At 42.7% G+C, this 27,232-nt stretch overlaps 1 protein-coding gene across 1 annotated transcript in view; it reads left to right on the forward strand.

The window, feature by feature from the left end:
• LOC147009312 (uncharacterized) overlaps window positions 1-27,232 on the forward strand; it is a 79,779-nt gene that overhangs the window by 29,308 nt on the left and 23,239 nt on the right. The window contains 2 exon segments of the mRNA XM_085861749.1: window positions 9,890-9,952; window positions 20,332-20,385. Of these exon segments, the coding sequence (XP_085717875.1) occupies window positions 9,890-9,952; window positions 20,332-20,385 (117 nt within the window).

The raw sequence follows: 27,232 nt of genomic DNA on the forward strand, positions 1-27,232 counted from the left end.
CACTCATACATACACACACATACACATGCACACATACATACACACACATACATACCTTATTTATTGTAAGGTTTTGGCTTGTGTACCTATCTATACAGTTTACATGTGTGCAATGAAACGTTCCCTCCATTGAATAGATACTTGTATCAGCCATGTTGTCCTTCAAGGACCCCAAAAAAGAAAAAAAACATCTTTAATAACACGTGGAAAACGAAATTGTGAACATGAGCTTTGTATCAGTGGGTCTTGGGGGGAGGACGGTGGGAGTGACCAGACGTTCTGCCCATCTTGTATAAAGGGGGCCAGGGGTGGTTGGAGTGACCAGACATTGACCCCACCCCTTGTACATCCGGTACAGAACTTATTTCTCCCAATGAAAGTACAAATGTCCATCAACTTTGGTATTAAATTGTGAATGAAAGTCCCAGCCATGTTATCCTCTCACTTGTACATGTGTTATTCTCGTTTACACAAACGAGGAAATCAGAAATACCAACCACATTCAAAACGGGAACGAGAAAGAACAATCCAGGATTGCAGACCCTCACCATGACTTGTGATTGCATAGTGTTTGTGTGCTAGTGTGTTTATGATTCTGTGGTTTTGTGGTGTATTTTGTGTGGTGTGTCGACGATGCATTGATGACATATGTAAATGTTCATAAAGACCTTTTTGATAGATATATGTATATGTATATATATATATATATATATATATATATATATATATATATATATATATATATATATATATATATATATATATATATATATATATATATATATATATATATATATATATTGTTACAGTTGTGGAAATTCACAGAACACCAGTCAGGTTCCCCAGAAGTCAGTTATTTCGGTAAGTGTGTGTTCCAGGTTGGATTTTCCCCACCAATGTATAACGGGAATTGTTTGTGTGCCGGGCTGTGCATCTTTGAATAAGCCGTTATTCGGTTCTATCTTTTATTTAAAATAAAGAACAACTCAACAACCTCGTCAATCTCCACAACACAGCGACCCTCCTCTACAAACAAAAACACCACTCCCAGAAAGCCACCTGAAGGAAACAGAAATGACGGTTGGGGCGGGTCCCTCAGAACAGCGTAAACACGGATGACGGATATTACAACAACAACAACAACAACAACAACAACAGAGCCAAGCCGATCACTCCTGGGATTTTCCCCCGCGTGCCGGGAAGGGAGGGCTGAACGTCCCGGGGGCAATAAAAAGCCGCGTTCGCTGGCCGAAAAGGCAGTTGGTATGGGGAGCTCGGAGTCGGTGGGAGTTGGGAGTGGAGAGACGCCCCGTTGAGAGCTGGAGAGTTCGGAGGTGGGAGCTGAGTTTGGAGTTCGGAGTGTTGGAGTGCGGGCAGTTGGTTCGCTGGAAGGTTCGCCGACGCAACCAGGAAGCCGAAGTCGAGACCCGTTCACTCCTCCAGCGCGTCATTGGCTAAGCCAGGCTGCAGTGGAGGCCGGACGACCAAGGGAGCCAGTCGGAGCTCGGGGGTCCGGGCAAAGACACAGAGGGTCACCGAACAAGAGCCCATCGAGCCGCCAGGGGCGGCCAGGTAACCTGCCCCGGCCTGTCGGAGCCCCTTCGGTCATCCCGGCTCTGAGAAATAATAAAGGCTTACGAGCCTGTTCTTTCTTTTTTGGGTTTTGCATGAAAGTCTGTGGCGCCTTGTCCTTAAGTTGTGAATTGTGTAAGTGCATGTACATAATAAATAGACATCGGCTGTGGGCTTTTTGCTCGTGTCCTGTCCCCATCCAACCCCCCCCCCCCCATTGACTGCTTACGTGCCGAGTGGAAATAAATGTCCCCATTGTTGAATGTCACCTGCTCGTTGCGTCCCTTCCTCACATTGACTGCCATGGAACGTTCGGGATATTAGCTGGCTTTTAAAGCTGATAAAATAATCTGGTCCGACGGGACTTGGCGATATATAACCGCTTGGCATTCACATACGGAACGAGCCGCCTAAGCGGCTCGTTTTCGTGCAGGTCCCGTCGAGGTATAAACTCCCGGTATCTCTGTCTGCGTGAATAATTAGGTACATCGACAATTCGGCGATCGACCTGTAGCGCGTGAACAGAGGGATTGGCTGGTTTATGGTGTGTTAAAAACACCCGTAGCTGGGTTTCGGCGTTGATCCGGAAAGTACGACTAGATTGCGCGTTCGGGGGGCGCGCGCGGCCGCAATTGGGCTAAGGCGGTTGTCTGCACGCTGAATGGGCATAAATCTACAACAATATGCATATATATATATATATATATATATATATATATATATATATATATTGTTACAGATTTTAGAATCCGGTGTGATGAATGCATCCACACATCCAGGTCCTCAGACAGTTATTTACTTAAATGCATGTTCAGATTAGCCCCATCCCCATGTCTAATGGGATCTTAAATGCGATGCATTGAGAAGGGTAAAGGATAGATCCCCTCTCTTATTGGAAGATTGTTTCTTTACGACAGACACGTTTACACACATTTCTTTCACGAGCTCTGAAGCCCGCCCCCATTCTTCCTCAGCGGCAATCTTTTGTGAGCTCCGACGCCTGCCTTTTTGAGAGCGCATGGGTCGTCATGGTAACCGCGCACCAGCGGGGCGGGTGAGCTTGGGGCGGACGGCACCCCGCGGCACCAACAACACCAGTGTCTAAACCCGTGACGGACGATCTCGGTGCCCTCCAGACGTCGACTGGCATTCAAGGTTGTTCGCGAGAGGGTGCACGGCAAAGCTGGGTGCTGGCGACGGACGTGACACGCACACACGCATTTCAGGACTTTTTCGCTTCACGGACGACTTTCTGATGAGCGAGACGATTCTTCGCCCCCCCCCCCCCCCCGAATGATCTGTTGGGTACCCATGTCTGTGTTTAGCTGTAGGTAAGTCAACCCCTGATAAGCATCTGCTCTTTGTCTCTTTCCTCGCATTTTGATTGATTTTTCTGAGAAATTCGTTCTTTATTTCCCTCAGAAAATAAAAGTTCTTTTTATTTATTTATTTTATTATTAAATTATTTGTCGATTTCCAACCTGTCCGTGTTTGTCCTTTCCTTCTATTTTGGTCTAGCATTGTTCGAACCGAGATAGACTGGGAGGTAATTACCACAGATTTGACCAGAAATCGTCGGCACGCACCAGCGGTTAAAACGCTCGGCCGCCCTAATTAAAATCGAATCAGATAACATTGGTGCTTTGCAGAGAGCGCGCTCCCCGCTCAGGTAACCACGTGACCTCTAGTTAAACCTAATAATTAGACGGTGGACACTGGAACTCGTGGTTAAATGCGTGGCGTTCGTGGTTTTAATACAACCCACCGAACCACAACGTTAATTGTGAGCGGTGGCCCCAGGTCCGGCTCTACCGAGCAAAACTGTGGATTAATTCCCCTGAGTTACAAGCTGGTGTCTCGGTACCCGTGGCTGCAACAATATGCCGACCGCATATATATATATATATATATATATATATACATATATATATATATATATATATGTATATTATATATGTTCAGATCGTATGTTTTGTTTTGTAGTCTACCTATTCACGTCCTAATAGTATGAACTTTATAGAAAACAAGTAAAAAAGACAAAATGACATAACCCCCGTTGTTTTATTAATTTTGCCCTACGTAGTTAAAGAGAGAGCGCAAATTTACAAGATTTATGTGTATGCGCAACGAGCCCATATTTATTTGGCCACCAACTAAAATGGCCACCAGTCTATCAGTCGGCCATCTTTGATCAGATCGCGAAATTATGTGAGATGCACGTTCACTCTTGCGTTCATCAACGAAGGAGGCAACGAAGCAGTCCCTGGAACTGCGATCAAGCTACGAACAACGAACGAATAGGACAAGCAGGAACCAGGGAGACTAGCAAGATGAGGTATGAACATGAGTAGTACTAGGCATGAACACAAACAGGTGAGCCAGTCATGAAGCCACCTCTCCTCAGGTGAGAAAAAGCTACACTCCACACCGAACAAACTCTCCCTCTCATGCCCACTCATCTCTCACAAGCCCCCAAAAAAACCCTCCCGTCAGGAGGTGACGAAACTCCTTCCCTCTGTCTTCGGACAACGCCCCTCTCAAACTCCTCCCTCTGCAAGGTGCCTCACTGTGAGGGGAAGCAATGAATTTGTGGGGTGCAGCAAAAGGCAAACCATCTTTCAAAAGCAGACACAGACAGAGTTATCCCATTAGATTTTATACAGGCTTAACTTACGTTAAGACAGGCGCCATCTCATACACACACACACACACACACACACACACACACACACACACACACACACACACACACACACACACACACACACACACACACACACACACTCACACACATACACCAGAGGAAAATTAGATAGCCCAGAGAGAAGGAAGCAGGTGAAGGTAAATGACATCTCAATATCTGGTGCGGTCGGCAGACCAACTCAACCCAGAACGCTTAGGGAGAGGCAGGTGGGAGGAATACTGGGTGTCTTGGGTGTGGGAGCGTGAGGTGCGAACGTAGTGCAAAGTGGGGGGTGCGGCGTAGTGTGAGAGGAAGGTGTGAAATGCGAGTCAGTTCGTTTCGCTCCTTCAGGTTCTGCCCAAAGAACAGTCGAGCTTCACCCATGTTGATGTTCTTTTGTACGTCCGATTCAGGTAGAGAGAGAGATGGTATAAAAAAAAATACGTAAGAAAAAAGTCCCTATCCTATCCATGTGAGAATCTAATGTGTAAATGTCTGTAACTAATGAGGATCACTTGAAATAGAGTGACCCCACCTCGTGGCAGTAGTGTGCAACCCACGCTTGGTCACTGGGACTCGCGGCACCTCTCGCTCTGCGCCGATACTCACCAACTCGCCAATCTCGCCTGGCTCCACGTTCCTCTCTTTAGCACCGCCGACAGTCCTGAGTACAAAAGGACGAACAACAACAGCAACAAACAAGCTGACAGGATGACCTGACCGACAAAACTGACCCACGAGCAGAGTGATTGCCTCACTGGGCGAAATGACGAAAAGACCCTGATCGGCTGTGCTCTGCCCTTTTTTATGGGTCCGGACGAAGGGAGCGACCGAGAATCAGATCAAAATGAGCTGTAGGCAAAGTCTCGCTCTCCTATTGGTCCACAGCGGCCACAGCCATGCCCGCCAGGCCTCGGAGATGAAAAATGGATCAGTTGCTCGCTAACCTTGCCACGGGTTGGAGTTCTGACCTTTACATGGAGCCACGGTCTTTGGACGCGCTCTCCGGCCCCGTACGTGCGCCGATCCTCATTCCAACATGGAATTGTAGCGAAATCCCTGCGCTACCCGTATGTCCCTTCGCGAGCTGCAGCTCACGTTCGTGCCTCACGCTTTGCCGTCAAATAACCCGACCCACGTCTCCTCCAAGTCCCTTGATGTTACGGTGCAGAGTTGATGACCATGCGGCGGTTGTAGAGTAGGGCGCTGTTGTTGTGACAACATTCGTAGTGAGAGATGGTGACCATGCAGCGTTCGTAGCCAGCTGTGTTAGGCACCGATAACCAAAAAGTTAACTTCGATAACGATAATCCGATAACCCCAATTTTTAAGTCCGATAACGATAATCCGTTAATTATAATACAAAGTTATCGGAAGTTAACGATAATCCGATAACGAAAACTACTTTTTAACAAAGAAAAAGCTTCAAACCCCATAGAAAAGGCTTATTTATGCTAAACCCAAGAATAAAATAAGCATTATGCATCTTTTTAGAGTGTATGACACGATGTGCTGGTTACCCTTGAGGAAGACCAACTTCTCAAAGTTAGGCCCAGCTGACAGTCTTGACCTCTTGGGCCTCAAGATGTCCTTGCTGAGAGAGAATAGCCGTTCCATTGCGGCAGAGGACGGAATTGGGGTGTTGTACTTCAGGAAGAGGTTGGTGAGGATCTCCTCCCCCATGAATCAGAGTCGACCATGCCCTCCTTCCCATCAATGTCCAGCCAGGTGTCGACAAGTTTCTTGGCCTTCTGCTTGGCCACGTGATTAACACACCGTACTGGGACATTCGTGCGCAATTTCCAGACCTCATGGTGTATGGCGAAGAAAGAAATGTTATCGGACAAAAAATTATCGGACTAAAATCGGAGTTATCGGAAGTTAACTGGTCCGATAACCATAAATGGAAGTTAACTTCTGATAATAGTCCGATAAAAAAAGTTAACTTCGATAATATCTGTTATCGGATTATCGCTTTTGTGCCCAACACTGGTAGCCAGTATGATAAAGGTTGCATATAAGCGTGAGTTGTTGCGGAGGTATTCTTACCAGTTGTATGAAGCAGTTGTGGTGAGTATGGTAAAGTTTGGGGAGCGGAATGAAGTCTGAGATAAGGTGGCGGTTGGGAATTGGCACGCACATTTGAATGTAGAATGGGCGTGTAAACTCCAAAGGAACGATGTACCGGTGCATTGTCGGCAGGAAGCGTTTGCAGCGCAAACATGCTGGAGACACTCGTTGCGTGTTGATCATTCTCATTGCTTGGCGTGCGTGCTTGCTTGCATGTTTCGTGTCACAAAAACGAAAAGGTCAAAGGTTAAAGAGATATAAAAGACCTAACTGCAAGAGTCCCACGCAACACATCTTTCCCCTTTTTCCCACTAGACATATACTATTGAAATAACTGCCTGGGGTTCACTGTATGTTGTGTGTCATTGCCTTGGAGGCTGCGGTTTTACAGAACCGCAACAATACCATAGCAGAGTCCCTACCTGACGGGTGATCTTGTTCCAAGCATGCGACACGTTCTTCTAACGCATCCCTATATTTGGGCGGTGTGTAGGCAACAAATGACTGCGTCGTTCGCTCCCAAAAATAAGGTTAACCTGGGTTACATATACGAAGCGAAAACATGCGTATTGCTAATGTGTATGTATAACACATTGTGGGTTAATTAGCTCGGATAATTCGAAATGCACCCACACTCCGCCCAAGGGAAGAAAATGCCAAGATGGGTGACAATTTTTTTTTTTTTCAAAACTTGATGGATTCAAACACATTCAAAACAAAACCTGCACACGCACAACTTCAGCAGGCCGTCATTAATCCCTGAATGTTTCAGCTTCCTCGGTCAAATACTGTTGGAGTAGATGATTCATACACACGTACAGTGCCTTCAGAAAGTATTTACACCCCTTGACTTTTTCATATTGTGTTGTGTTACAGCCGGAATTTAAAATTGATGAAATTAAAAAAATGTTGGCACTGAGCTACACAAAATACCCCAGAATGACAAAGTGAAAACATGTTTTTAGAAATTTTTACAAATTAATTATAAATGAAAAGCTGAAATGTCTCGCGTGAATAAGTATTCAACCCCTTGAGTCAATACTTTGTAGAAGCGTCTTTGGCAGTGATTGCAGCTTCGAGTCTTCTTGGGTATGTCTGTATCAGCTTTGTACATCTGGATTTGGGGATTTACTCCCATTCTTCCTTGTAAATTTTCTCAAGTTCTGTCAAGTTGAATGGGGAGTGTCGGTGAACAGCAATCTTCAAGTCTTTCCACTGATTCTCAATGGGATTCAAGTCTGGGTTTTGGCTGGGCCACTCAAGAGCTTTCACGTTCTTGTTCTGAAGCCATTCCAATGTTGCTTTGGCTGTATGCTTGGGGTCATTGTCCTGTTGGAATGTAAATCTTCACCGCAGTCGAAGGTCTTTTGCATTCTGAAGCAGGTTCTCAAGGATTTGCCTGAATTTTTCTCCATTCGTTGTTCCCTCTATCCTTACAAGTCTCCGACCTGTGCCGGTTTCTGCCAGACATAGCACTTTGCATTCAGGCCAAAGAGTTCAATTTTCGTCTCATCAGACCACAGAATATTTTGCCTCGTGCTCTCAGTCTTTCACATGCCTTTTGTTCCAAGCGTGCAACACTCCAGGTGTGCTGTCATGTGTCTTTTTCTCAGGAGTGGCTTCTGTCTGGCCACTCTCCCATAAAGCCGAGATGTGTGAAGTGCTGAAGAGACTGTTGTCCTTCTGGCAGGTTCTCCCATCTCAGCCAAGGAACTCTGTAGTTCTATCAGAGTGGTCATTGGGTTCTTGGTCACCTCCCTGACCAAGGTCCTTCTTGCCCAGTTGCTCAGTTTGGTTGGATGGCCAGCTCTAGGGAGAGTCTGGGTATTTCCATATTCTTTCCATTTCCTCATGATGGAGCTCACTGAGCTCTTGGGAAGTTTCAACACTCTAAAAAATGTTTTACATCCTCCCCAGATCTATGCCTTCTCACAATTCAACCTCTGAGTTCTACAGACAGTTCCTTGGACTTGTGGTGGAGTTTCTGCTCTGACGTGCACTCTCAACTGTGGGACCTTGTATAGAAAGGTGTGTTTCTTTCTAAACCATGTCCACTCAATTGAATTGGCTACAGGTGGACTCTTATCAAGATGTAGAGACATCTCAAAGATGATCAAAGGAAATTTGATGCATCTGAGCTCAATTCAGAGTGTCATAGCAAAGGGGTTGAATATTTATTGACGTGATGTATTTCAGATTTCATTTTTAATTAATTTGTAGAAATTTCTAAAAACACGTTTTCTCTGTCTTTATGGAGTATTTTGAGTAGATCGGTGACAAAAACTTTAAATTTAACCCATTTTAAATTCAGGCTGTAACTCAACACAAAAGTCGAGGGGTGTGAATAGTTTCTGAAGGCACTGTAAATACAACATGCTATCGGCTCGTTTAATAGTGCGTTAAGACACGACCTGAGGTTTATCACAAAGTTGAACAAACCATGTCAGCATTGTTAATAACAGGATCCTATACTGAAAGTCTTTGAAGAAAGGTTGCAGTGCAAGGTGATTATTTAATTTAAGGAAAACTTCCATTTAGCATTGTGATCTCAAAATGTTTCACAGCAAACTTGAATTTAACGCTCAGTGGACTCGATGACTTAATTTGTTGGAGCTCGAGTGTCCGCTCTGAGTTTAGGAGGTTGGCGTTTCAAACCGTTGATTAGTTAAATGAAAGATTTCAAAATGGTGTGTTGCTTCCTTGCTTGACACCCAACATTTAAAAAGGATAGAAGACGGACATGTATGTAGAGAGAGGGGGAGGGGAGAGGAGAGTAGAGATGGAGAGGGGAGTAGTTAATGGTGGGGGGGGGAGGAGGGGGGAGAGTTTCCTTCTATATCCATCCTGTCCACCCCATTCCTCCCCACTCCATTGTTTGGCCAAGTCTCCCTCTATTTTGTTCTTTAACTCTGCTATTGTTTTCTCCCCCACCCCCTTACCCTCGCTACTGTTCCTTTTGCCCTCTTGCATCCTGATTCAGTCAGTGTTCTAACTCTTCAATGAGCCTTGACTGCATATCAAAATGACTGCATTCAATGACTGCAATCATTGCGCACGCTTGATGGACCGAATGGTCTCTTCGTGTTGAAGCTCCTTGGAAGGGAAGTCATCTATCTATTGGACATCGCAAACAGTGGTGTTTGTCCTCTCATGTTTACGGCGACCGCGTCCCACGCTGCGTTTGAAATGACGGAGGAACAGACATGAATACTGTTGATGCCCAATTTTATTTCGCAAGCATGATACTTTGCCCTGGTTTTAGAATTTAGATAAATCCAACCTCCGCCGCCCAATGTTGCACCACAATTTTGTGGTGGGCAGTGTAAGTAGCTCAGAGCTTTGGCTCTGAGTGAAACCAAGAGTGCAACACAATTAACCTTTTAATAGTATGTGAAACAATTTAAATCGACAGGTTTATTTTAAATATTCCCATCACTTTGGACGGGTACTTTTGCTGGTAATACAAAAATCTTCAGTTTTAACGCATTTTAAGTGCGATAACTCTTGAAAATGTCTTTTGATTCAGAAATGTTTAAGTATAATGAGGATGTTTTTATTTTTCAGATTTCATTGTGAAAGTGAAGGTGGAATCTGAGTTTGAGGATGATTCGACGTCTCGACACAAAGGTCTGAACCGCAACGACATTCTCCTTGTTCAACACGATGATGAATGCACATTGTACATGAGATTGTTCGCCAGAGACATGCAGTTGGACTTGTGTGAAGGCTGTCTTTCTCCCCTCTCTCTCCATACAATAAAAATCAATGACCCATCTCGTTAATAAATCGATTTCGTTTTTCACATTGAAACGTTAAAGTGCTTGTTGAGCTATGCTGGGGATAAACGTGCACACACCAGAAGGGTGAATATACTGATTCTGGCTCACTTTTCCCCATGTAAGTGAATGGGGGATTTTCAGCGATTCATTTTTTTTCCCCCTAAAAATAAACCCCCTTTTTATTTATCCCAAGGTATATTTATTTGTCTCCCCTTTTAACCTAGGGGCACTCTTTTCAAATGACCAATGCAAGAAGATAAAGATTTGTTCAAGAAGTAAAGTAGTAATGTGATTTGTTAAAGGTGATTCTAAAGAAATATCTGAAACATGTAAGCCTCGGGGCACTCTTTTTCAAATAACCAATGCATATTGTTTAGCTCACTCATTGAACCTATAAAGATTTGTTCATTCTCAAATTCCTTCAATAGTTTAATTTTCTTTGCACAATAATCCCCATCTAAAATATTTAAAAATAAAACATTTGACTCTTTATATTTTTCAAGATACCCCTTTTGTGTCATTATGAAATGATAAACTTCTCTTAATGCTCTCGTCTGACTACCTCCTGAGCCACATATCATTTTGAGATTATAGTAAATTGTTTTTCCATTGTTCAATTTATAACCATCAAAGTTTTCAGTCCATTCAAGGATATTAATTTTTTTCTTTACATCCTCTAACTTACTAGTTTTTAAATTGATTCGCTTATTTGTTTTATTTACCTTTGTTTTAGTTATTTTTTCAATAAGATTTATTTGATATTTTTCACATTCATTATGTTTTCCATTTATATACCAAGACTGAGATTTTCTCCACTCTTTAGGTTGATTAATACTTGGTTTGACCATTTATATATTGTGAAAAAACGCGGCGGTAGCCCTTAAAAACCCTAAACCATCTTCCCATCGTTAAAACACAATCTATTCTATACACTCTATCAGACAATATCCATATGGAACACAATCTCTTCCATTATCTAAAAGAAATCTCTGATCAAAGGCTCCTAATGCCTTTTTATTTACTTCTTCACCATATATCTTATGTTTATAACTTCTTATTGTATTCATTTTCCTATATTCTTCTTTCTTATTCATCAAACAATTATAATAATTTCTAAAAGTTATTGATTTCTTTATTACATATTTCTTTATTCCCTTTAACCTCTTATCAATCTGATCACCATACTTATAAGCATATGTCTTTGCTCTCAATCCAATAAACTCACTCATTACTTTTCCACCCAACTCATCCTTAAACTTACCAATAACCTTTTCATTCTTTTTTGAAAATAACTCTCTCTTCTTACTAAAATTTCTTGTATCATATACTCCAATATTTTTCTTCATATCTTTATAAACATCATCAGTTTTTATATCTAGGATAAAACTATCAGTGTCCATATACAACAATGAAACATTTTCACCATACTCTTTCTTTAAGCCATTATACAAATAATCATACATCAATATCTTTGATAAATCAAGAACTGCTGTTCCAATATAAATTGGGGTATCCATTACAATACTTTCCTTTTCCATATGAATAGCAGAAAAGTTCTCTGAAAAAACCTCTTCTCTCTTAAAACTTGGTTTATTTATCAATCTAGAAGCTTCTTTCCAAGATGTTGCAAATCTAATGTTTTGCCTGTTTCTAACATTCTCCATTGTCTTTCCAAAGACAGCATTATTCATCAATTTATAGAATTCCCCTTCAAATTTTACTTTTGTATTTGTTCTCATATCTGAATTGAATTTAATATACTTTTTCATCCTAGGACTTTGTTTAAATTTTAAAACTCTATGAATTTTAGCTACTCTCAATCCTTCTCTCAAAAGTGTTTCAAGCTTCTCTGATGCAAAACATATCCCTCTTTATCATAGAATGTTGTTAATAACTTTTCTGTTGATTTGCCTTTGATATTAAAACTTTTATGATAATCACTTAACCATTTTTTCTTTGGGGTTTCTTTCTCACATGCAAAAGGAAGGTCTTCATGCTTATTATGAAGATCACTCGGGTACCTCAAATCAACTTCAAAATAATAACCTTCTTCTTCCTCATTCAATTCCTCTTGAGAAGAAATAACAATGTTCATAAAAGCCTTTTCATAATCCTTTTCTTCCACCCACTCTAATTTACCATAAGGCAGAGATTGAGACATTGCCCATCCTTACAAATTATTAGCATCAAAATAATCAAATAATTACTGTCTTTTTCACTATCATAATTTGGAAGATATTTATTATTTGCTTTAGCATATCTTTTTGAACATACTTGTGATATTCCACCTCTCTTAGACTTCTCAATCATCAAAAGCATATCTACATCACTGATTAAATCTATATCTTGTTTTGTCATTTCAACATTGCACTCCAAGCTAAACCAGGAGCTGTGAAATGGTGGGCAGGATCTAATCCATAACAATTTTTATTATGACAGTGATCCAAAAGCTTCAAACACATCAGCTAACAATAAAACATCTGTTTTTAGATACAAATCATAATATTCTCCAAGGTTCTTTATCTTAAATATTTTCCAAATTTCTTGTGCGTACTTATTTTCCTTATCACTTATCTCTTCTTCATAAAGGTTATTATAGAAACTTTCTTTTCAAGGAAGTTGTGTTTCTTTAAATCTCATAAATGAATCCATATAATCATAAGGATAAATTCCCTTACTTGTAAGAATTTTCTCTTTACTTTGAATTTCATTCCTTGTTTGAATTTCCTCTCGAGTTAGAATTCCCTCTTTAATCAGAATTTCATCTTTAGTTAGAATTTCATTCATTGTTTGAATTTTCTTTATAATTAGAATTTCATCTTCAGTTGGAATTTATTCATTAATTTCCTCATTAATTAGAATTTCCTCTTAACTTTGAATTCTCTCTTTAATCTGAATTTCTACTTTTGGAAAGAATGAATTAAGATTTGGAAAAGACCCCGTGGAGCTTAGATTTGATGCTCGGGAGGCTAGTGGTGTTCCCATAAACTTGTAAGAATCTAGAAACCTAATACGAGTTAAAGGTTTTGTGAATATCATATTTGTAAATGAATTATACTCTTGACTTGTGTTTGTTATGGCAGAAATATTCCCTGGTGTTTTTGAAAGTTCATTTATAAATAGATGTGTATCATAGTTGGTGCTGTTGTGAAGAAGGAAATTTATAATTAAGATTACAACAGGAATGAGCGGGACCTCTATATTTACCAGTAAGATGACAATGATCCCTAACTTTAGACTCCTCAATTTCCTCCTCACAAATATGACAGATATTGTTCTTTCTAAATTCTAATTTTTCTTCTTCAGTTAATTTCATCGGTTCATTTGTTTCTTTCATTAATTTAGTTAGTCTTATACAATCCTTTTCTAATCATTTACAAACTCTTGTGAAGCTTTTTTTCCACTATAATGTTCAAGTTTATTATACTTTTCTCCAACAGATGATTTGATATAATAACAGAAACCACAAGGAATATGTTTTTGATATTTATTTGTATATGATTCTTTTGGATTAGGAGAAGCAGTATTTATCTTTTTTAGGATACATTCAAAATCAGCGTATAGCCGTATATCACAAATGGGTGCATGATAGATTTATTATAATCTTCAAAAGAAATCTTTTCACCAGGTTTAGGCATTGTAATTACAGCTGATTAATGATTACTACAATATTTTGAATGTTGTTCTCATCGTTGTTTTGTATGAAATGAATTAAGACATCGCTTACAAGGATATATTTTGTTTGCTGTTCTGAATACCTGAGAAGAGAATAATCTTGATAAATTATTGATGTATGTATAATGTCAATTCTTTCCAACACTAAAATATAAACGATCAATGTGTTTCTTCATTTTTATAGTTGTTTGAAATTTTTAATATTTGAACTTTATTTGTATCCGTTAATCCATATACATTAATAGAAAGATTATTCTTTCTCTCAAATTTAGGAATATCTGTTAGTGGCATTGGGAATTTAAAATCTTTAATGTCCAAGGTATTCTCATATTTCATATATTGTTTTACTCTTTCTGAATTACCTTTTGGTGGATGTAAGTGAGCAAGAACAGACCAGAGAAAACATTTATTATAATTGTTCTTAATATTAACAACTGCCTTCTTTAGTTTTATTTCTTTTGGGAATTCAATATAAGAAGAAGCTTTAAGAGGGTTTGATTTTAGAATGTGTACATCTAAAAAATATGATGTTTTAAATATTAAATCCACTTCCTACCACTGTATTATCAACATCCTCCTCTTGTCTTGATAGTTCTTCATAAACCCCACTATTCAAAAAATCTTGAAATGATGTTATAAAATGAAGATCTGTTCTCATATAAGGAGTTTGTTCTTCATCTTGTCTTTTCATATTCATTTTCACTCCCATATAAAACTTTAAAGTTTTCATTTCTTTTAATGTCTTTTTAATAACTTTTTCAACATCAGCTTTCACTATTTCAATTGATTCAGCTATTGATGATGGACCGGGTTCTCCAAATTGAAAAATCCTTATTTTTATATGCCCTTTAAATGCCCCATCAGTGTTTTCAATATTGTTGCAGATTCGCGCCCGCCGGCGTGCGAACGGCCACGTAACTCGAATCGCGGCACGTCGCCCACCGGACGGACAATCCCGTCGTGACCCTCTCGGACTAACGCCGGGAACTAGTCACGGGTGGACCTTTCGGCCTCACCACGATCGTGCCAATCGGCCCCCGCGTGGGATAGGGTTGCTCGCCAAATTCGACCTACCTAAGTACCCACACGGAGGGTAGACCGGGCGATCGCACCTCGCCGCAGGTCGACTTCGGACACGGGCCACTTTAAGCGACCCGTTCCGTACTATCGGGATAACCGAGCGGTGTTATCGTCGGCCTCGACGGTTCGATTAATTATCGGGCGTTTTAGCCCACGACCAACCCTTTACGTGAAGTAAGATGGAGATTCAATAAAGGAAAAGACGAAGCGAAACGGGAAAACAGTTCAACAGAAAGCACATTTATTTCGCGATGAACGGAAAGCACACATATACAATTACACCAAAGGCAAATGTAAAAGAAGAAGAAGAAACACACAATAATGCACAAAAAGCAAATGTAAAAGCAAAAGACAATGCAGAGCTAACCGACTACCGAGCACACGGCAACACTTATACAGTTTTACTTCACAGACGGCGCCGACAACACATATACTCAAAGCAAAATAAAAAGGGACCACCCTCCACTATGAGGGGGCAGACGGCCTGGGGCCGAGACCACGTCGAGCCTACCCGTCTGGTGATGAGCCGCAAAATGGCGCTGGCGCCCCGACTCCGCGGGCCTCGCTGGGACTGCCTGGTATGGGGTGGGAATGGGGCCCCCTTCTCGCACTATCTCAGCGCGGGGGGAAACAGGAGGGGGTTGTTGATGCTCGGGGGAAGGAGGATATCTCCCTGTCTCGGGTCCCGCGACGAGCGTCTCCACCACGACCTCGGTCGCGTTGCCGGCCTCTCCCCTCCGCAGCTCCCCGACTCTGACACGAGCACCTCCTCGACGGCCTTCGCCGCCGCCACCTCTCCAACTCTCCACAGCTCCGTCCAACTGCCTTCTCCGACTCCTCTCTTGACTGGCTCTTCCCAACTCCACCGACTGCGAACTGCACTTGACTGACTACTACTGCTTCTTCTTCCCAACTCCACCGACTGCCCCGTTTGGCGAGCGAACGCAGCCCTTTATAGCCCCCGGGACCTCGCTCCTTCGCCTTCGACCCTTTACCTTCGACCCTTCACCTCTGGCTGGCTCCCCATTGGACCGAGGAAAAGTGGGCGTGAATGCTTTTTGATCCATGAATTTGCATATAGCGACCACACTCCGACGCACCTGGGGGCGGGGCCAAATCGCCCCACGCTCGCCGATAGGACGGAACAGAAGTGGGCGTGAGTCGTTTTTGATCCGTTTTCTTCGGAAAGGCTGTGATGTTTCTACACACGCTGCTTGGTGCGCGCCCTGCACGAGTCCAGTATCGGTGCCCACAAGCGGCGCGGAAATGGCGGTGATGCGATGGTTGCGAGAGCGAGATGTGACGGTAAAGGTCGTGGCTGTTGGCGTTGTTGTTGTTGTGAAGCGGCGTTGCGGCTGGTGGTTGTTGTGTGATGGCTGTTGAGACGTGGTTGATGGTGGTAGTAATGGCGGCTGGTCCAAAATAAAGATAGTAAAAGAAAAACGGCTATCTAGAGGGGTCGCAGCCCGCATGAATGACATTTATTCCCTCGAAACAACGGGTTTGGGCCTAACTACACATATACTTACAGAGATATCTCACCTAAGGGACCTGAATGGTGGTTTGCGAATTTCGTCAACCACAACAATATAATAGTCTCCCTTTACTTTAAACTCATTTTTCTTGTGTTTTTGTTATTGAAGGTGATTCTTGTAACTACTCTTCAAAACATACTTTGAGCAGATATCACAATGTTTTCTTTCCAACTCAAGAGGACATATTTGATGAAATAGATGAAATGTGTGTTTGTTGGTTTGAAGGTGTTTTATATAATGTTTAAATTCGTGATTACAAACATCGCAGTATGTTGTATTCACCATATTTATTTATATAATAAATCTTTGCTTAAACTAAAGTTTTCTTGATGCAAATTTTGTTTAATTTATAGGTGAATCTGTGCTTAAAACCATTTTATCCTCCAACTTTTTTCACTTAATAAATACAATGTTTCAAGACACAAAAGACAACTTTCAATCAATCTCTTCATTTGTTAAAGATACTGAGAAATATGTAAAGGATGTAAAATTGAACAAAGATAAATATAACAACTATTGGATAAATACAATTATGGTGGATAAGATGAGTTCTTCAATTTCCTTCAGTGGAAAGGCTTTTAGTATACCTGGAAGAACATCAATTAAAGTATCTCAAACAAAAGTTTCTCCTCTCCTTCTGGTAATATATTCAAAACTACAAAAAGCAATGAAACAAGAAAAAGTATCAAAAAATAAAAACCTTATGGATGAAGCTTTAGAAAGAAAAGATAAGACCATCTGTAATATGCAAGGAGAAATTTGTATTTTTTTCAACAACCCTAAAGATGTAAATCCTGATGAAATAAAGGATGTTAATACATCAGGTGAAATGACATTTCGTTCAATAGTAGTTAAGGATCATTTTGAAATTACCTTTAATATAAAAAATGTTGTAGTTGAATCTGGTAATGAAAGAAAGTATATAGATATCAATGGTAATGTTGTTTCTACGAATTAAATATGAGTCAATATTCAACTGAAGATTTTGAAGATCATGAGAGTTTGTGTTCAAACGTATGAAAGTTTAGATGATTCCGAAGATGAACTTTAGTTTAAATAAAGTTTTACTTTATAAATATGCTGGACTTCCCTGATTCTCCATATGACAAATTTGAGATTTGTCCTGCGTGTGAAAGACGGGAATTAAACAGAGTCAAAAGCCTATAAACAATGTATATTCTGTGATTATCATCTAATTAATGATAATAAAAAATATAAAAAGGAAAATAATTATTTTAGATTTACACCAAAAATGAATTACTTTACAAGATTGATTAGAGAAATGAATGTAAAGTATGAGGGTGATAACACACCTTTCCTTACAAGGGAAGAAACTGAACGTATTCGAGAAATGTTCAAAGGATTGTTGTTATATATTATTCACGATTGTCATTTTCAGGGAAATATCAACACAAGATATTGTATAAATAAAATAATGGATTATCTTGAAATTAAACCCAAACTTAGGATAAAATATAGAGTTTCTAAAAAAGCCAATAATAAATTAAATAACCTGTTTTCCAAATATATAAATGAATGATTTTTTTACCCATTTGAGAAAATAAGATAAAATTTAACAACCATAAAAATCTTCCAAATTCATTAAGATGTCTCATAGTTGGTTCAAGCGGATGCGGAAAAACCTGCTTACTTTTGAAGATGCTCCTGACTCTCAACTTTTTAGATTATGATAATTTAATAATTTTCACAATGTCGAGTTTTCAACCAGAGTATCAATATTTAGATTTTAATATTTATTGTATTTAGTTCCATATTTAGAACCATCTTGGCAGAACCCTTTTCCCGAGTCTCCAAGGTAGTTATTTAAACCATGAAGGCAGAACTCATTTACTGATTTTTTATTTTTTTTATTTTTTTTTATTTTTGAGTCTCCAAGCTAAAACTTGTATTCTGGCTCATCAAGGTATAACTTGTTCAGTGGGTATTGTCTTGATAACTCGCAATGAGTACTATTGCTGTAAAACTCTTTTTCAGGATTTTGCTGGTCTCCAAGGTATAACTCTTTGGTTGGGTCATCAAGGACGAGCTCGTTCTGTGGGTCTTGGTCGCTCACAAGGTCTTCAACCAAACCGACAATTTCGTCCCAAGTTGTGGCAAAAGCAGTATTTTCATTTCGTATTTCAGATGCAATTTCCTTTGAGAGAAAATAATAATGTATTAATTAAGTGATTTAATTATTAAATGAGTCTATATTTCAATCAAACTCTGTAAATAGGAAAATAAAATCTTACCTCAATGGATAAGAGGTTTGAATCCAGTTCATCAACTTGAAGGTTTAGTTCCATACAAGTAGTAGAACTCCAAGGAACCCCAAAATCATCCCACTCAAGGTCTAACTCGTTCTGTGGGTCTTGGTCGCTCATAAGGTCTTCAACCAAGCCAACAATTTCACCCCAAGTTGTGGCAAAATCGGTATTTTCAGATACAATTTCCTGTGAGAGAAAATAATAATGTATTAATTAAGTGATTTAATTGTTAAATGAGTCTATGCTTAAATCAAACTCTGAAAATAGAAAAATAAAATCTTACCTCAATAGATAAGAGGTTTGAATCCAGTTCATCAACTTGAAGGTTTAATTCCATTCAAGTAGTAGAACTCCAAGGAACCCCAAAGTCAGCACAGCACTCCACTCCATTCTCAATGAAAGTAAAAAAAATATGTTTAAAATGGAGTCTGGGCTTGAATCTTTTATGGGACATTTTCATAAAAGCGGGTCAGGTAACGGTAAAGACTGTCCGAGAATTTTTATCAAGCATATATTGCCCAGTCAGTGCAGAGGCCTTATGGTGATCCTGCGTTGCTGACATCATTTGAACATTTTTCTAGGCCATATAAGGGGTTCAAGCACTATTTCGAGACTATTAAAGAAAGTTGATTTTTGAGTTTGTTCTTTACCGTTACCTGACCCGCTTTTCTGAAAATGTCACTTATACAGAAAGATTGGTTTCCCTGGGCAAGCCCAGGCAAGCCTTGTGAGTCAGATGTTGTAATGTTGTTTTGTACAGTCAGATGTTGTAATGTGTTAAAATGGAGAATTTTTTTTTTAAATGGAGGATTCTTTGAAAATTCCCTGGGCAAGCCCAGGCAAGCCTTCATTGGGAAATTTTTCAAAACCATAACATTCTAGAATTTTCTAGTGATTTCTTTGTGAGTCAGAGATGAACTGGAAATGATGTAAGAGTAGGTGGGGCTTAGTAAAAGTGGGCGGTGCTTATGAAAAAGACCTCATGAAAAGTGGGCGGGGCTTAGCAAAGTTGGGCGGGGGCTTATGAAAAAGTGGGCGGGTCTTATGAAAAGTGGGCGTGGCTTATGCAAAAAAATAATCTGAGGCTCAGGAGGTAGTCAGACGAGAGCATTAAGAGAAGTTTATCATTTCATAATGACACAAAAGGGGTATCTTGAAAAATATAAAGATTCAAATGTTTTATTTTTAAATATTTTAGATGCGGATTATTGTGCAAAGAAAATTAAACTATTGAAGGAAATTGAGAATGAACAAATCTTTATAGGCTCAATGAGTGAGCTTAACAATATGCATTGGTTATTTGAAAAAGAGTGCCCCGAGGTGTACATGTTTCAGATATTTCTTTGAAATCATCTTTAACAAATCACATTACTACTTTACTACTTGAACAAATCTTTATCTTATTGCATTGGTTATTTGAAAAAAAGTGTCCCGAGGTTAAAAGGGGAGACAAATAAATATACCTTGGGATAAAAAGGGGGTTTATTTTTAGGGAAAAAAAAATGAATCGCTTTAAATCCCCCATTCACTTACATGGGGAAAAGTGAGCCAGAATCAGTATATTCACCCTACTCACACCTACGGGTATGACTGAAGCAGTCTGTGACTAACATGGAGTCGCAATGATAGATATAATGACGGGACATGATGTGATGATTGTTTTGTTACAGATTTTGATTGGAAGGTGAAGGTCGACCCTGATCTTATGGATTGTCCATGGAAAGGTAAGTGTTGTTATTCACAAAAGTTTGTTTTTAGTCCTCTATCGGTTACACCGGATGGGACTATAGGTTTGCTCCGTCTGTCCATCCCACCTCTGGTTTTTCTGACTTTTCTTTCCCATACCCTTTAACATATTCAACTGAAACTTTGTATATGGCTTTCTTATGATGAATTCCAGAACAAGTTCAATTTTCAGGGTGTTTTGTCAATTTCTCAGAGTTGCACCCTTTTTAAACTTGTATAATATTGTTGTGGGCCGGGGTTCCGTGGCAATAAACGACGACTCGGTGGAGCAGTGGAGTCTTCTCCCACTGAGCACCCGGAATTTAGGTCGCGACTCTCGGATAAGTCCGAGAGTTCACGGGTCCCTTAGCGGACCATGGTCGCCAATATTTTGATGGCGTGGGGTAGAGTTAATTGCCTAATTTCAATATACCTAAATACCCACGTCGTCCAACTACCGGGGAAAACCACACCCTCGGCCGACTTTGTCCGCATCGAGTCGCTATCACCGACTCGGATCCGGTGTAACCGAGCGGGAGTTACCAAAGGCGCGCCGGACCAAATGAACAACCTACGGCACGAACGGCCTTACTAATTCACAATACGCATCATGCTAGGCCAATGAAGGAAAGCACAGAAAATGAGCTGGTACATTTAACAGGGGTTTATTTTACAAAGAATAATCGGGAGGAGAACACAGAGCAGAGTTATCACGGATAAAAGGCAGGCAATGTACAATGAGCAAAAGCACTTAACCATCCTACTTAAAGATGGGGCCCACACACACACACACACACACACACACACACACACACACACACACACACACACACACACACACACACACACACACACACACACACACCCACACCCACACACCCACCCCCACACACACACACACACACACACGAAACTGGACCCTGTGGGTCTATTCGGTAGGGCCGGGCCGGGGTACCTGTCCCGCCTCGTGCGGTCACACCGACTCGAACCACCACGGTGGGACTCGAACCCACGACCCGAAGTCCACGGCCCACAACCCTGGCTTCTCGGTCACCAGACTGGCCCTCCAAAGCACCACAGACCGCTCCAACCACGACCATCTGCAGAGCCCTCGTTGACAACCACTCAGCCACGACGACAGACCGCTCGGCAATCGCCACGATCTCCTCTCTGCCGAACACTGGTCCAGACAACCACTCCACTCTTCTGAGGTGGGAGGGGTCTCTTCTCCTCGTCCCTCGCCTCCTGATTGGACGAGAGGTTGTCGGACGACTCGTGGTCACCTCCCGATTGGCTGGGGCGTGTGTGTCATGCTCGCCCTTCGCTCATTCGCTGGAGGAAACGTCCATGCCCTGCCTTGGGGCGGAGCCTCGATCTGAGGCGATGGAGGCTCCGCCCACGCCTTCAGCCAAAAACACGTGGGCAATGGCAACCGGGTCGAGTACGGGAAGGTGGTGTTGTTGTCGTGGATGTAGTAGTAGTTGTTGTAAAAAGCTAACTAAAAAAATAACTCGTAGCGCACACAAAATTCCCATTAGACAGAAGGGGATAGATTCTAACTGTACATATACTTATTGAAATAGCTAAGCTTCGGGACTCTGGCTGTTTGTGTGCACAAGGTTTCCAAATCCGTAATAATATATCACATCGGGAGGAGAGATGTATTGCAACGCAACTCTCGCTCTTGTTTGCTTGCAACAAGTGTCATTTAATATGTTGAATTTATTTACTATTTTTTTTGTTCTACCTGGAAATGGTTACGCTTTTCTTTTCTTTTTTTGGACATGATTGAGGCTCGTGGAAGAGCTCTAGCAGAACAAAATGGAAAGGGGAAAACCCAAACAGCAGATGAGAATTGAGAGTGGGATGAAAGGGAGGGGGAGGACACATAAGGGTGAACAAGCTCCATACAAGCTGAATGAAACATGACACGAAGAGGAAGGGAAAGCGGAGGATGAAACAGAAAAGGAACAAACAAAGAAACCGGGGGGGGGGAGGGGGGAATCACAATAACCTGGAAAAAAGAATGTTTGGGAATGATGTCATTTTTATGCCTCCGCTGACAAAATCTCTGGAGGTATTATGTATGTTCTTGAGTCGTCCGTCCGTTCATGCTAATTTTCTCTCTTTTTTTTCTCTGCAACCGCTCATCTGATTGACACAATTTTCACCAAAGGTGCGACTAGTCATGTAGAATGTTTTAATGATAATTATGATGTCATAGGTTATGTGATGTGGCTGCCATGTTGGAAAAAAAAACGCTTTGTATATCTGAAAACCGCTCCATGGAAAAATTGAAACTTGGCACATGTGAAGTATCCACCCCATGGGAAACAATTGTGATTTTTTTATTTTTTTTGATTGTCATAGGTGGCTTCGTTATGACGTCATAATTGCTTACATCGAACGCTTTATCTGATCAGTATGAATATTGTTATGTTTGAGGGGGGGTATGCATTCAAAGGGTAATTAGGATGTTTAATTAGGTATGCCATGCTGTTCGAGTTTACCAGGATCTCGATGTAATAAGTAGCAATTCAGTGGTGATAAGTTGTCTAGTAAATGTTCATTTCTTCAAGGGGGAAATGATAATTGTCACGTAATTAGATAGGGACACGGGATAGGGTAAGGGTGTCTGCGTAAACCCCTTTTAGTAGTCCCTGGAGGCTGGCCGTGACGTCACAGGACAGGGCTGCGGATGGCTCCGCCCCGTGATCACGATTGGCGGAAGGCGACGGCGGTGGGCCAATAAAACGGCTCGATTGGAAGTGACGAGGACAGGAGGATAAAAAGGTTCTGTTCGGGGTCGAAAAAGAGAGAGGAAGAAGATCGGGACAAAAAGATCGTGTTTTTTTGGTGTGGAGGCTGTTGCGCGGGAAGCGTACTTGTTGTTGTGCTGATTCGATCGTGTTCTTCATCGTGTCTTGGAGCCTTGCTGAGCCTCGTGCCTCACCTTGGTTGGCTCTGGGGTTCTGCTGACTCGGAGTACGGGGTCGAACGGCGGGCGGACCTGCCTCCCTCTCCTGCTCGCAATTTGGCGCCAGAACTGGTTCCCTGGCGGCTGTGAGCGGACTTGGGCCAGGACCAGGGGGTCGACAGACCACGGTTTCTCCTGCCCCCCTGACGAGAGCAAGGCCAGCTCGTCCGACGCTGATCCGGGGACAGTTGCGTCCACACCACGGTCCAGCCTGACCACCAGAAGTAGCTACGGTGTGTGTGTGTGTGTGTGTGTGTGTGTGTGTGTGTGTGTGTGTGTGTGTGTGTGTGTGTGTGTGTGTGTGTGTGTGTGTGTGTGTGTGTGTGTGTGTGTGTGTGTGTGTGTGTGTGCGCGCGCGCGCGCGTGTGTGTACTTGGCGCCTTAGAGGGTTTGAGAATTGTATATTCATTGGAATTGTCTGTGTTTTTCCCCACGCCCGATCCCACACCATCCCGTCGAATCGCCCCGGATCCCTTTTCTTGCCGAGTCTTGTTATTTCTGGTTAATAATAAAAAAGAAATAAACATCATCAACTCAGTGAAAAGTGACCCGTGCCACCTTCCTCGTCCCGTTTGCGGTAGAGCGATTAGAACCGCCATGTTTGGGTTATAAATAAATAAACCGCCTCCATCGTTTCGGCTCATTCTACGTTGGCGGGACTGTTCAAGTCCCGTGGACGTCACATTGGTGTCAGAAGTGGGATGTTCGAACCCCTCTAAATTATATTTGGTATCGGGAGAATATACCAAGATTTAAATCTCACCACGAATTGGAATATAAAATTACTGCAGAAAAGCGCGCGAGCGCGGGAAAATTTTGGCGGGAGTTTTCAAATTAAATTTAATTGGCGGCAAACGGGACTTCTGCACCATGGCGGATGTGCAGATGTTTGAGGAGGAAGGCCACGTGTCTGGCAGCGAGTCGGGGGAAGAGGGGAGAGACGGGGGTAGGGTTGGAACCTCCCCCATTCCGAGCGTGGACCGTGCTTCATCGCCCGTAACGGGGCCGGCAGCGCCGGAAACCGGCGCGATGTCGATCCAGACAATGTTGGAACGTTTAATAGGGGACATGACGGCACAAATAGCAAATCAATTCGTGGCACAGAGGGCAGAAATGACAGATCAATTGGGGGTAATTGGGGTACAGTTGGGTGCACGGATTGATTTAATGAGGGATGAATTGGGGGAAAAGATGGAGAAAATGAAAACTGAGATGCAGGAGTGTGTGGATGTTAAATTAGGAGAAATACAAAGTAAATTCGAGGATAGATTGGAGGAAACAAAGGTAGAAATTACATTGGAGGGGGAAAATATACAACAAAAATTGGTAGATAAAATTGATGCAACGGACATTCGGGTTGATAAAGTGGATGAAAGCCTCGAACGTCATCGTGCCTGTGTGGATGCTCGTATGCAGCTGCAAGTTGAAGAGTGGGGAGAGCTGAGGAAGCAAGGGATGAATTTGGCGGAGGAGGTAAAAGGATTGGAGGCTCGTTTGGACGAACAAGATAAAATTATGAGCCAAGATGAAGTCTTGGATAAAGGCCTGGTAGAGCCGTCTTTTGTAAGTAGAGTGTCCGGGTTGGTTGAGGAGCAGCTACAAACTTGCGACGGAGCCTTGGAGGAGGTTGTGCGGGCCCAGAAGATCCTGCGGGAAGAGGTGAATCGGTCCATTCAACGTTTGGAACAGGAGGCAAAATTGACCCATGAGACCCTCACCACAAAACATCTTTGGCCACAGTGGGCTCCGAAATTGGATACGCAGCCACAAGGGTGTTTGATCCCTGGGCTGGATTCGGACAAGGATGAAACTGAGAAGCGGGCCACCGTAAAAGTGATCCCCCTGGTAAATTTCGACGGGTCAGGGAGCGTTGAAGCTTTTCTGACGCAATTTGAGTGCATTTCCCGACTAAACGGGTGGAATGAGCGGGAACGTACAGGGAATTTGGTGGCAACGTTGCAGGGACCAGCCGCAGATGTGTTAAACGTGATCGCGGAGGGATGTTGACCAGCTCCCACATTTGCGAGGCGTTGAGCCGTCGGTTTGGGTTTGCAGCGAACTGTGATCTGGTGCGGGCCAGCTCCAGCACCGCAGATTAAAGCCAGGTGAGACAGTGCAGGAGCTGGCACAGGACATTTACCAATCAGTCAGGATCGCGTATCGGGACCTTACAGTGGAGGCATGGGACAGACTGGCACTCGAGAAACTTTTAGCTGCTCTTCCTGACCCTGAGGTCCGAGCGCTAGTGGAGTTACAGGATCCACCCACCGTTCACCGAGCGGCCGAGTGCGCGGCCAGGCTGGCCTCGTGGAGTCGGCCGGGTCGGGTTCCAGAGAGGCCATCGGTGACGATCCGACAGGCGGAGATCCAGGATCAGGGAGGGGGGCTGGGAGAAATTGGCATTACCCAAAAGTTTCAGGAAATTTGCCAGAAACTGTCAAGTTTGATAAAGGGTAATTCGGTAGTTGGTGTGCCAAAGCGGCGGGGTCCAGCCCAGCCAATAGAGCAATTCGATTATGGCCGAGGGGGTCCGGAACCGGAAGAGACATTACACCGATACCCACGGGGGCCTTTTATGGGGAGTTGTTTCCGGTGCGGGCGAAGAGGACACATGCAACGATATTGCCGGTACCCGGCGATGGAGGGACCCTCCAATAGACTTTTAGACTCAGAGAGGGTGAATCCTCCTGCTTAACCGCCAGGTCGATCCGAGATGCCCTTTCATAGGTCGGGTCCGGAGATCACTGTCGGGGGTCGGGGAGACTAGATTGGGCTGAGCATATACGGCCATGCTCGGCTGCTGAGATTGTGGCGAAGTGCCCTCCTTTGGTGGAAAAAAATGAATTGTGGGAAAATTGGCATGGGTTTGTGAGTTCTGCTGGGTTTTAGAGTGACAATCGGGACAGTGGGTAATTGGTAACAAAGCGGGCACAAGTGGCTGTCCAATGGCTGGTGCGTGGATCGGGTGAGAAGTGCTGTGTGAGTTGTTTTAAGTGAAGAAGTGAAATGTATGGTGCACACATTGTTTTTTTATTGGGCATGGTGTGGTAACAGGGAAGGTCATGGTCGGTGAAGTGTTAGAAATGCAGGTGTCACATGTAAGGCCGATGGGGTGGGGGAGTCATGTGGGTTTTGTGGGTGGGGATGGTGTGCTTGTCCACAGGGATTGCTGAAGCTCACGGTGAGCGGGAATTGTGACTCCCCTTCAAGGAGATTCACCCCTGGTGGCTAATGGTGACAGTGTCTGGAGCCAACTGGGAGAGGGTCTGGTTGGGCGACCAAGGCGGGTAGGACCTTGGCGACCCAGGAAGGCCAGAGGAGCCAGTGATACCCCTTCCAGTGTGTTGTACGGGATGAGAGCTGATGGCTACCAGGGGGGTGGGAATCAAAGGGAGCGGGGCGGAGAAACGTCTGGGTTGGACTAAAGCTTACCTGTGGGCATGGTTGCACCTGAGATGCCCCCATCATCTTGTGGTAACCCACCCCACGGCCATGACGGGATTCAGCCTGCATGATTAAAATGAGGACCATGACCTAGAAATGTGATGATGACCATGGTGTGAGTGTTGTGAAGATGTGTGAGTCCCACTCGATCCCACTCGAGCATGAAAACAGCCAGAAAACTACGACGTATGCCAGCGTGCTCTTAACGTATACAAAACTTAGCCATAACGTATTCAACGTGTGCCAGCTTGGTTCGGCAAATTTTTCATACGTCGGCATACGCTGGCTAAAATGTCAAGGTGTGACAGCGGCTTCACACTTCGATGTCTAGTGCGGTTATGATTTGATTCGTCGAGCCGCAGCCGATGAATAGCCTACGCCACGTGATCGTCGGCGATACGCTACCGCGCTATGCACAAGTTAGA

Source organism: Eptatretus burgeri, chromosome 17 (assembly GCF_056783735.1).
Source record: "Eptatretus burgeri isolate ZD-2024b chromosome 17, Ebu_testis_v1, whole genome shotgun sequence".
Taxonomy (NCBI): domain Eukaryota; kingdom Metazoa; phylum Chordata; class Myxini; order Myxiniformes; family Myxinidae; genus Eptatretus; species Eptatretus burgeri.